At 44.9% G+C, this 11,872-nt stretch overlaps 1 protein-coding gene across 1 annotated transcript in view; it reads left to right on the top strand.

Moving 5' to 3' along the window:
• The first annotated feature begins 4,619 nt into the window (after positions 1-4,619).
• Positions 4,620-11,872, top strand: part of DZIP1 (DAZ interacting zinc finger protein 1) — a 33,440-nt gene continuing 26,187 nt past the window's right edge. Inside the window, 4 exon segments of the mRNA XM_033147892.1 lie at positions 4,620-5,284; positions 10,846-10,869; positions 10,871-10,931; positions 11,645-11,769. Coding sequence (XP_033003783.1) covers positions 4,823-5,284; positions 10,846-10,869; positions 10,871-10,931; positions 11,645-11,769 — 672 coding nt within the window. The 5' untranslated portion in view covers positions 4,620-4,822.

The following is an 11,872-nucleotide window of genomic DNA, read 5'->3' as shown; positions in this document are numbered from 1 at the left end:
GCCGCCGATTGGCCGCGCTGGCGCCTGTCCCGCCCCTCGCAAAGGGGAACGTGGAGGGCAGGAGAGGCGAACTGTCAAAAGTCCCCGCCCCCGGTTGACTTGAGCATGCGCGTTAAGGGGAACCGAAGCCCGCTGCCGCCCTCACTTCGTGCCCTCACTTTCAGAGCCGAGTTTACCAGTTGCCAACTTCGCGATCGGTCTCGTTTCGGATGATTTTTTTTTAAAAGACAGAATTGGTTTCCGAAGTTTTGCTGAAGAGGCAAATGTGAGCTTTCGAGTTACACGGGTCTCTTCCCCTCCCCCCAAGGACACAGAATCCTAGAATTGTAGAGTTGGAAGGGACCCCAAGGGTAATCAAGTCCAACCCCCTGCAATACAGGAATCTCCGCTGGATCGTATATGGCAGGGGGTCAGTCAACCTCTGCTTAAAAGCCTCCAATGAAGGAGAGCCTGTCAAGAAACAGTTTTAGGGTAGCATGATGACTGGTTTGGCTGCACCGGGCGCCGGTGTCACAGGGGGAGCCGCAACAATTATTAAGAACCGAGTGCAAGAGGGGGGTTGTGTGTGTGTCACTGAATTTTAGCATCACACAGGGTGCTGCTGAAATTTGAGAGCCCAAAGTTCACCTCTGAGTCCATGACCTCTCATAGGAGTTTGTTCCACTGTCAGAAAGTTCTTCCTGATGTTCATAGGAGCCAACTCCCCCCCCCCCAAAAATACCCCCCCCCATTGATCGGCATTGCCATTCAAATAGTGTGTGTGTGTGTGTGTGTGTGTGTGTGTGCCATGTCTTGTGACTGATTATGCGGAGTGGGGTTTTCCAGCCCCCCCCAATATTTTATTCAAGTTGTCACCCCTGCTGATGTTAATTTGGAATCTCCTTTCTTGTACCTGGAAGCCATTGGTTCGGGTCCTACTCTCCGGAGCAGGAGAAAACGAGCTTGCTTGCTCCATCTTCCATTTGACTGACAGCCATTAAGATATTTGACGATGGCTATCATTATCTCCTTTCAGTTCCCACTTTACCAACTCCCTGGAGGTAAGCACTTAAAAAGGAGAAGTAACCTGGTAGGCTGATAGTGACCTGGCAATAAGAAATGTCCCCCATGAGTTTAGGTACTTTAAATGTAAAAAATATAAAATGCCACAAACACCCACTAGAGGCCACTAAAATTATTCTAATAAATATAGGTATGTGTATTACAGGCATTGGTGTATACAGTACTAACTTATGAATGGCTGCTTTTGGCTGAACACAGTCTCGTCATTATGTGACGTTGCATTTATGTGATGTTGCAATACTATAGCCAATATTCTCTACTTACCTAAAGAAACAAAATAGTTGGATTATTTAGATTAGTTTTGGGGGTTTTTTTAAACAGTAGTACCAAAATAATGTTTACAGTAACATTCCATGATGTTATACTGTATTAGTATACATGCCACTTAAAAATAATAATAATTCCTGTAGTGGAAGTATGTAAACTAGCAAAACAAAACAAAACAAAACAAAACAAAACACTACCTCTAGGCTGTCTGTGAGCTTATACAGACAACAAATAAACCTAATTCTTGCCACTAGCATTTTAAACTTGTTATCACTAATGTAGTGGAGGGACAATCCTGTCCCTTCTCCCTGAGCTTTGAAAAATAATCAGCATAGCAGTCACTGGCATTTAATGGAATGGGCCATTCTATCTGCCTGCAAAGGGTCCCAAATTCAGTCCCAGCATCTCCAGATATTGATGCTAAAGATCCCTGTCTGAAACTCTAGAAGGCTGCTGTCAGTAGACTGGGGTGAGCCAGATGGTTTGCCTTTGCAAAAGGCAGCCTCCTATGACCGAAGATTGTTTTATTCCATACACACCTGCAACCACAAGCAACTTGAGAACCATCCAAAATTCAGAGTTGTGTTGGGGGGTGTTTTTAAACTTCCACAGTTGGCAAACATACCCACCACCCAAGTCTCTCCTTTTGACTGCAATTTTCAGGATGGAGAACCTGCGACCTTTCTGGACATTTTTGGACTCCAACCTCCATCAGCCCCTGCCAGCGAGGCAAATGCCCAGGGATGATGGGAGCTGAATGCACTCAGAACTGTGCATAGAATTGCAGCCTTTGGGTCCAGCGTTGCTCCAGCTGATACACGTGGAACTCTAGATCTTTTTGCCAGTAGTCCATGTGAAAAGGATCTAGGAGCCTTAGCAGACCACAAGCTTAATATAAGTCAACAGTATGAGGCTGTGCAAGTGAGGCTGCAATGCAACCCACCCACTGTCTTTTACTGAAGGAGGCACGATTCAGCAAGCAGAGATTGAAGGATGCTGCCTGGGCACAAGCTAAGAGAATCCCCAGGAGAGAGGAGGGGGTGCTTTTGTGCATGCATGTCTCTGGGCTCTTGCTGTGGAGCTTAGTGACTGCTGGGATAGCACCAGTTACTGCTGCTGGGAAGGAGCAGCAGCAGATTTTCAATTTCATAAAAAAATGTTATTCATGCATGCTACTACTGCGGCCCATGTTTTATTAGCTCCCAAATGGAAAAGGAGCGAGGTCCCAGCCAAAGAAGATTGGCAAATCAAGTTGACAGAATATGCACAACTTGTACTTAACATATAAAATAAGAGAACAAGAAGAACATATGTTTAAAGAAGATTCGAAAACGTTTATTGAATATATGGAAAATAATTGTGTACAGCTGAAAACACTGGCAGCATTAAGATAAATTCAACAGTGTAAATATGTTTTGATGGATGCAATAAGGGAATACTGAATGGTATAGTTTCCCCCCCAACAACACTCTTATGCTGGGATAGCTCGGTCGGTAGAGCATGAGACTCTTAATCTCCAGGTTGGGCAAAAGATTCCTGCATTGCAGGGGGTTGGACTACTAGATGACCCTCGTGGTCCATTCCAACTCTAAAATTCTATGGTCTCGTGATTCCTTGCGCAACTACACTTCCCACAGCCTCGTTGCAAAGCTCCTTTCTTTCCAGCAGGGGCAAGCCGAGCAGGGAAAAGGAAGACGGGTCTTCTTCACTTAGGCCCTGGAGGCCTGCCTCCCCCTTCCTCTGCCCCGCCGCTGTCTTCTTTTGAAGGTGGCCAGAAGTTTGTTGCAAAAATTAAAATGCTTTTAACATGCCAAATTCCAGGAGCGCATTTCTTTTTTGGCCTAGCTAAACATCCCACCTCCCGGTTGCAAGGAATAAAGTTTGGACAGGCGTGCAGCATTTGAATTTTAGCAAATCCCAATGTCTCCTACATGAATTCCCAAGCAATTTGTTTAGTTTTGCAACTTTATTTTCCGCACTGGGATCTTAGTAAGCTGTGTAATCGATCTGTGCATCTTAAAGTTACGTCTGCATTGATTAAGACTGCCAGGTTTAATCTATAACTGGTGGCTTAATTAACTTGCATATAAATCTGCAGATTAAAATCCCTTCTCCATTACCGGTAATTAGTGAGATTGTAACTGAAGGCAAGCGTAGTGCTGTGCAAGAAACCCACACCTGACTCCTCAGGGTGCTAAAATGCACCGGGGGACGGGGACAGGGGACTTAACAGTGCAATCCTCTCTATGTCTATTTAAAAGTAAATTTAATTAAACTCAATTTATTGTTGTTGTTGTTGTTGTTGTTGTTGTTGTTATTATTATTAATGGAATTTATATACCACCCTATACCCGGAGGTCTTGGGGAGGTTCACAGAAAAGTTCAACACAAAAACCACAATACATATAATCAAAATAAAAACAACAACCCAATAACACCCCCCCCAAAAGAGCCACATTTTAAAAGGGCACAGCTATTTTGCAGGCTGCGTAGAGCCAGGAGGGAGTTAATAATCAATAATACGTTTAGAGAAGATTGGAAAACGTTTATTGAATATATAGGAAATTATTGTGTACAGCTGAAAACTCTGACAGCGTTAAGATAAATTCAACAGTGTAAATAAGTTTTGATGGATGTAATAATGGAAAACAAATTGGTATAGTTTTGGTCGGTGCTTTTTTTCCTGGGGGGAGCAGGAGTACGCATGCCCCTAAACATTTTGTAAATCCTTGTACTTTTGTCCGTTTGCTGTATTTATTTTCCCCGATTTGAACTATAAAATGGTGATTTTTCTTGAGTCAAAATGAGAGCACCCCAGAACATTTATTTATTTATTTATTTATTTGGGGGGGGCACTTTTTTGAAAAATATGCAGGGGTGTAAGATATGTCAAATGAACCATGGAAAGAGAAGGGGGGTTGTCATCGATATTTTAAGGATGCAAAAATGAGTACTTTAAATTGTAAAACAGAAAATGCAATAAAAATTAAATATATACTCACTGTATATAAAAGGAGGGAGAATCCAGCCAGCTAGTCACCTCCTAGCTTGCAGCACGTTTGCAGGGTCCGGTTTCGAATTGGACAGGGCGGGGGCGAGAAAACTTCCCTGTGGGGAGGGCTCCTTGGGTGTGTGTATGGGGTGTGTATGGGGTGTGCGGGGTGTGGTTGGACTAGATGACCCTGGGCACCCCTTTCCCCTCCATTCTCATACGAGGGCTCGCGGCCGCCTCACCTCGCCTCGAAGGAGCCTAGGCGGGCCGTGGTCGACCAGGCCCCGTTCCCATAGCAACGCGCGCGACGCGCCGCCAGAACCGCCAGGCGGCCGCTGGGCCTAATCCGCCGGGACGCGCAGGAGGCTCCTTCCCGCCTTCCCCTCACGCGGGGCCGGCAGGGGGATGCGAGGCGACCCTGGGGGAGGGCGGCCGGGCCCCACTGCCGACTAACGGGCCTCCTCCTTCCCCCTCAGCTGTAGCGCGCTGCTGTTCCCGAGCATGGCTTCTCCGGCCCCGGCCACGTCCGTACCTGCTTTCCAGTTCCGCCCGCGGCTGGATCCTCCGGACTGGCGCCGCCTGAGTGCCGTGGACGTGGACCGGGTGGCGGCCGAGGTGGACGTGGCGGAGCTCCAGGAGCACCTGGCGCACGTGGCCTTTTGCGACGCCGGCCGGGAGCGCTGCCCGCGATGCCAGGCGCCAGCCGACGCGCTGCTGCTGCGGCTCCTCCGCCTGGCGCAGCTGAGCCTCGAGTACCTGCTGCACTGCCAGGACTACCTGAGCGCCCAGCTCCGCTCCACTCAGGAGCTGCTCAGGGCCGCCGACGCCCACCGGGACCTGCTGGCCAAGGACGTGGCCCGCGGAGCCCAGGAGGCCAGGCTGCTCCGGGAGGAGTGCAAGAGGCGGAAGAAGATCATCGGCACCCAGCAGATGATGCTCCAGGCGGGCGCCGCCTGCCACCAGGTGGGTGCATGGGTGGGTGCGTTGGGTGAGTGTGGCGGGCAGGAGGGGCGGGTGCACCACTTTATCTGCACTTGGCTACTGGCAAGGTGCCCCAGGGTCGGGGGCCAACCCGCCGTGCGCCCTTTTGTTGTTTAGTCCTGTGCGACTCTTCCTGACCCCATGGACCAGAGCAAGCCAGGCATTCCTGTCTTCCACTGCCTCCCGCAGTTTGGTCAGACTCATGTTGGTAGCTTCAAGAACACTGTCCAACCATCTCATCCTCTGTCGTCCCCTTCTCCTTGTGCCCTCCATCTTTCCCAACACCAGGGTCTTTTCCAGGGCGTCTTCTCTTCTCATGAGGTGGCCAAAGTGTTGGAGCGTCAGCTTCAGGATCTGTCCTTCCAGTGAGCACTCAGGGCTGATTTCCTTCAGAATGAACCAAAATAGAAAATTCTTTCCAGTAGCACCTTAGAGACCACTGAGTTTGTTCTTGGTATGAACTTTCGTGTGCATGCACACTTCTTCAGATACTACATGCGCACGAAAGCTCATACCAAGAACAAACTCAGTTGGTCTCTAAGGTGCTACTGGAAAGAATTTTCTATTTTGTTTCGACTATGCAGACCAACACAGCTACCCACCTGTTCCTTCAGAATGGATAGATTTGATCTTCTTGCAGTCCATGGGACTCTCAAGAGTCTCCTCCAGCACCATAATTCAAAAGCATCAATTCTTCAGAGATCAGTCTTCTTTATGGTCCAGCTCTTACTTCCATACATCGCTACTGGGAAAACCATAGCTTTAACTATACGGACCTTTGTCGGCAAGGTGATGTCTCTGCTTTTTAAGATGTTGTCTAGGTTTGTCGTTGCTTTTCCCCCAAGAAGCAGGCGCCTTTTAATTTCGTGACTGCTGTAACCATCTGCAGTGATCATGGAGCCCAAGAAAGTAAAATCTCTCACTGCCTCCATTTCTTCCCCTTCTATTTGCCAGGAGGTGAAGGGACCAGTGGCCATGATCTTAGTTTTTTTGATATTGAGCTTCAGACCATATTTTGCGCTCTCCTCTTTCACCCTTATTAAAAGGTTCTTTAATTCCTCCTTCCTTTCTGCCATCAATGTTGTGTCATCAGGATATCTGAGGTTGTTGATATTTCTTTCAGCAATCTTAATTCTGGCTTGGGATTCATCCAGTCCAGTCTTTCTCATAATGAATTCTGCATATAAGTTAAATAAGCAGGGAGACAATATACAGCCTTGTCTTACTCCTTTCCCAATTTTGAACCAATCAGTTGTTCCATATCCTGTTCTGTAGTTTCTTGTCCCACATAGAGATTTCTCAGGAGACAGATGAGGTGATCAGGCACTCCCATTTCTTTAAGAATCACAAGATAGAGAAACCAGTAGGAGAACACTTCAATCTCCCAGGACATTCTATACAAGATCCCACAGTAGCTGTCTTATTACAAAATAATTCCAGAAATAGACTAGAAAGAGAAGTTGCTGAATTGCAACTTATTACCAAACTTAAAACCATGGAGAAACCTGGTCTGAATAGAGACATTGGATTCTTACCTCATTATACATGCTAAAGCTATTTTTAGCCATCTCACCCATTGCTTTTTCCTGTAAGACCAATTGCGGTTGTTAACAGTCGTCAACACGTTTACCACACCTATCAGCCAATCACCCATTCCCACCACCCTTCTGAGTAATACCGCTCCCCACCCTCTCACTATATATACAAGGGTCTGGTGACTTCTGTTTCAGTGTATCTGAAGGAGTGTGCATGCATACGAAAGCTCATACCAATACAAACTTAGTTGGTCTCTAAGGAACTACTGAATGATTTTTTTAATTTTGTTTTTTGCCATAGTTTGCTGTAGTTGACACAGTCAAAGGCTTTTGTGTAGTCAATGAAGCAGAAGTAGGTGTTTTTCTGGAACTCTCTAGCTTTCTCCATAATCCAGTGCATGTTTGCAATTTGGTCTCTCGTCCCTCTGCCTCTTAGAAATCCAGCTCGCACTTCTGGGAGTTCTTGGTCCTTAGGCAAGGCTAACTGCTTCCACATACACACACAAAAATTGCACACACACCCCACCCCAAAATTGCAAACTTAAGTTAAAAAAAACAAAACAGCTAGGAAAAACGAAAAAGCGCAAAACTGCTAGATTTAAATCAAAATTGCAAACTTAAATTTTTCAAAGATCAGGTAGGGAAAACAAAAGGCGCAAAACGGCTAGATTTATCTCATATCGCAAGATCTAGGCTTATCACAGATCTCAGCAACAAAGCCGTCTTTGATTATCTTCAATTGCAAAATCTAAATCTGTCTTAGATCTTGGTAGTGTATCCATAATTATAATCATAGTAACAATATTTATACCCCGCCCACCTGGCTGAGTTTCCAGTCTTACTCGGCTATGAGTGATCGCCAAAGAAGAAGCATTTGCAACACTGAAGTGACCTCTCAGGGGTGCAAGCCTGGGCATTGTATATGAAGGTCCTGGGCTGCCCAGACAACATATGGTATCCACATGTCTCAAGAGAAAATGGAAGAATGATACAGGAGAGTCATGTTTTATTGCAGGTAGGGCACATGAAAGTGTCTGATTTTGTTGCTACAGGTGCCACATTGTGTATCAGGAGCTCCAACAGTTTAACTTAACCCCTGAAGGTGCACTCTTCCATTGTCTCCTGAGACAGATGGATGCCAACAGTGTTACTCTGAACCCCAACAATTTATTATATTACCTTGGATGGGGTACATAGACTCCTGTGTTAAACTAAATACAGAGGACTAATAGAGTTCTGCTCCCTAGACAATCCTTAGTGAATTAGTGAACAACAATAAGACTAGCCTAAAAGTGGCATTGCTGCTATGTCTTTTTTAGATTTTCAGAACTCAGGATAATCATATTTTAGGACGTCGTATTAGCATAGGTTCGGTATGTTGTGGTACATCTCAGAACTCGGGTTATAAAGTACCCATAGAAATTGTGAATGTAGAATCAAGAGTTGGAAGAGGTGCCCTGCCTCTTCTTTAAGGCTCCCAGCAGTGCAGTAACTTTTTCAGTTTCACATCATTTTAATCCGTAACATTAAATGTTGTCACTTTATGGAATGTGTGTTAGTAGTTTTCACCGTATCCATTGAGAATAGGACAAGAAGTGAATGGGGCTAATGTTGAAATGCAGTTGCTTTAAGGAGCCCAACTCCAAACAATATCCCTTTTTCACTATGTGGGAAAGCCTTGCAGTTACATATAATCGATGTTTATTTATGAATAAGGTCCTTTCAGTAGCTCCATGCAAGACCTATCCCCAATAGCATAAAGCACTAAAGTAATTGAGTGAAGGGTAAAGCATGCAACCGCTACATGGAATTGGCAACATTTCAACATGAGTGTTTGTTTGGATAAAGATATTTCACAGCTGATTTAATACATTAAATCCTGATATGTTTCAGCAGAAGATATCAGTGGCTTGCTGGCATTTCCCTGGCACTCAGTCCTTGACTATCCAAGCTTTTCATGTTCTTGCATTTATCCAACAAAAATGCAACTTAATTATTTATACCCTAGTAGCTCTTTCAAGGAATTTATATTTAATCACATAGCAGCTATCAGTTGCAGGATTTTAAATACTTGATGGGGATTGGGAATTCAGCAACAAGAGTCTGATTCTGAATCCGCTGAGCCATTACACACATTTCACATCATACGAGCTGATCCTCCTAATTGTATAGTAGCATGTCGTTGAAGAAGATGTGCAAGTTTGATGCACATTAAAAGAGCAACAGATTTTGAGAGCGTGTGTCTACAAATCAGAAGCAAAATATCTCCCTTTTGCACCAGCAAAATCTGCTCTGGTGTTATGTCCACTTGCCCAAAGGAGCACAAGTCCTAGATGTCCTTTACTAGATGTCGGACGTGGGTGGCACTGTGGTCTAAACCACTGAGCCTCTTAGGCTTGCTGATCAAAAATTTGGCGGTTCGAATCCTTGCGACGGGGGGTGAGCTCCGTTGCTCAGTTCCAGCTCCTGCCAACCTAGCAGTTCAAAAGCATACCAGTGCAAGTAGATAAATAGGTACCACTACGGTGGGAAGGTAAACAGCATTTCTGTGCACTGTGGTTTCCATCACGGTGTTTCTGTTGCGCCAGAAGTGGTTTAGTCATGCTGGCCACTTGACTCGGAAAGCTGTCTGTGGCCAAACGGTGGCTCCCTCGGCCTTAAAGCGAGATGAGCGCTGCAACCCCATAGTCCGCCTTTGACTGGACTTAAACCGTCCAGGGGTCCTTTACCTTTAACTTTATTAGATGTCCTAGCTTTGGGATAGCAGCCGCTGCCTTCATTTTGTTTCACCTTCTAGTAGCGATAGTAGTGACACTGTTTTTCTCAGTTGCTGGCACAATTTTTGAAAAGGTGATATTTGGGGGGGGGGGGGTTGATGGTTAATGGGGGGAACCTGCCTTCCATAGGATGCATAAGATCAGGTTGCAAGAATTATCTAGTGTAAGTAGTTAGTTGTTTACACATTGGGCACTCTGATCCAAATATTCTTACTGGTGCCTGTTCCTATAACACTGGAACAATATGATGGTTTAGTCCAGACACAGGCACATCCTAAACATGTATTTACCAGTGCAACTGTTAGGTTCAGGCCAGAATGTTGGATAGAGTGTTGGACTAGGACTTAGGAGACCTGAGTTCGAATCCTCACTCAGCCATGAAGTTCACTGTGTGGCCTTGAGCCAGTCCCCTGCTTCTCAGCCCAGCTTGGCCTACCTCATAAGGTTGTTGTGGGGATTAAATAAGGAAAGGGATGCCCTCCTTGAGCTAACTGAAGGAAAAGGTGAGAGATAAAAGCAATAAACAGATGGATAAAGGTACTTAATTCTTCTCCAAAGCTGTAATCTTGTGCCTAGTTACTGGAGTATAAGGCCCAGAGACTGGTGATGCTAGCATATGCAGAACTGATAGCAGGATCAAACCCATTCACAATCCAGTTAGAGCCTCAGTGCCTGTCCCTCATCTAGCAGCCAGGACTGCTCATGTGATAGTGCTGATCAACACAAGAAGGGCTGGATTCAGATTTATGCTTCTCCACCCCTACATCCTAGCCAGGACATTACTGCTGTTTTTGATAGTCTCTCCAAGGATTTTTCATGCAGAGCACAATTTGCCGGGTGGAACGTCTCCCCTCAGGTATCCAAGTGCAGGATCTTAATATAAAATGCACATCTTATATAAAAACGTGTCTAGTTGGCAAATGCAGCATTAGCTCCACTAGTGCTTCAAGTAGCTTGTGTTTTTGGTTTTTTTGTACCATGTACTTTGTCACCTTTTGAAACTATGTATTGAGAATGAGTAAATAACAGAGGTATTTGATGACTGATTTGTGTGTTTTGTCTGTTACTGCTAAGTCCATTTAAGTGCTTTAGCTACATATTTTCTCAAGAATACAAACCTACGTTGAGAATGGGCCCCGGACTAGCACTGAAATATACAGACCTATTTCTTACCATAGTTGTATAGGTGGATTTTTGTTGTTGTTTAAACAAAATTACATTTATTTTACAGTGTCAATTTTGTGACAAAGCTTTTAATGAACTATTCCTTCCTGCACAGTCATTTGCAACGTCGCCACGCAAAGGAACCACACTCTGGTGAGTTATGAAGCAGGAGAGGAAATCTCAGAATGGGCAGTGTAATTCATTTTTCCCCCTGGGTGAAAAAGCAAACAAGGAACAGCAGTGCCACTCAAAGAACAAGAGTGATTTTGAGATATAGCTCCAATCCAGCTATAGTTAAATCATAAGTAACTCCCACTGAAAGCAATGGGATTTTAGTTAGCTATTTCACTGACATCAGTAAAATTTGTTCATGACTAATTGGGCAACTTGATGGAACTACTAAAGTAAACTGAGAATTCCTTTATACTTAAAAATAAATAATTAATAAATGCAAATTAGGTGGAAATGTAACAGGTTCACATCTGGATATTTGTCCATTCGACGTGCTTTTAAAAAATCCCTGTCAAGGAATCCTGACCCAAAACCCAGGTCAGCACTTCCTTAGTGGGTCAGGATCTTGCTCCGAACCTAGGGTCTCTATCTACTCCCACCAGGCCAATATTTTGGGAATGTTTTTGAACAAAACATTTCAATAGAACCTAGACTCTCAAAGTAGCTCACAGAGCTCCTTCTTGTAGCCTTTGGCTGATACTGCTCTGAGGAAGATACACCTGGCACCACTGTTTGCAGAGTGGATTTGGAAATGCATTTCTGAAGTGCCTATGTAGGAAGAGCTGTGCTGCCCAAAATAATAAGAAAAAAGACCCATGTTATCACCAAATACCGGTATGCATTTCTTTTACTAGATCAGAAGCAAAAAGTGCAGACGGATCAATTACAGGGGGAGATCAACCAGCTGAAGGAGCAGTTACAGCTCACCAGGTCTCAGTTAGAAGCTGAGCAACACGCTCACATGGTCAAGTTGTCTAAGGTAGGGCATACTCTGCGTCAATATTCTAAATGCAGTTGAGTGGTATCCCAAGTAATGCGTTATGAATGTGATCCTGAAGAGACATACACTGGTTTAATCCATT

Source organism: Lacerta agilis, chromosome 4 (genome assembly GCF_009819535.1).
Source record: "Lacerta agilis isolate rLacAgi1 chromosome 4, rLacAgi1.pri, whole genome shotgun sequence".
NCBI lineage: Eukaryota > Metazoa > Chordata > Lepidosauria > Squamata > Lacertidae > Lacerta > Lacerta agilis.
Note: the sequence above shows the minus strand (reverse complement) of the source record. Positions and strands in the feature narration are given on the sequence as shown.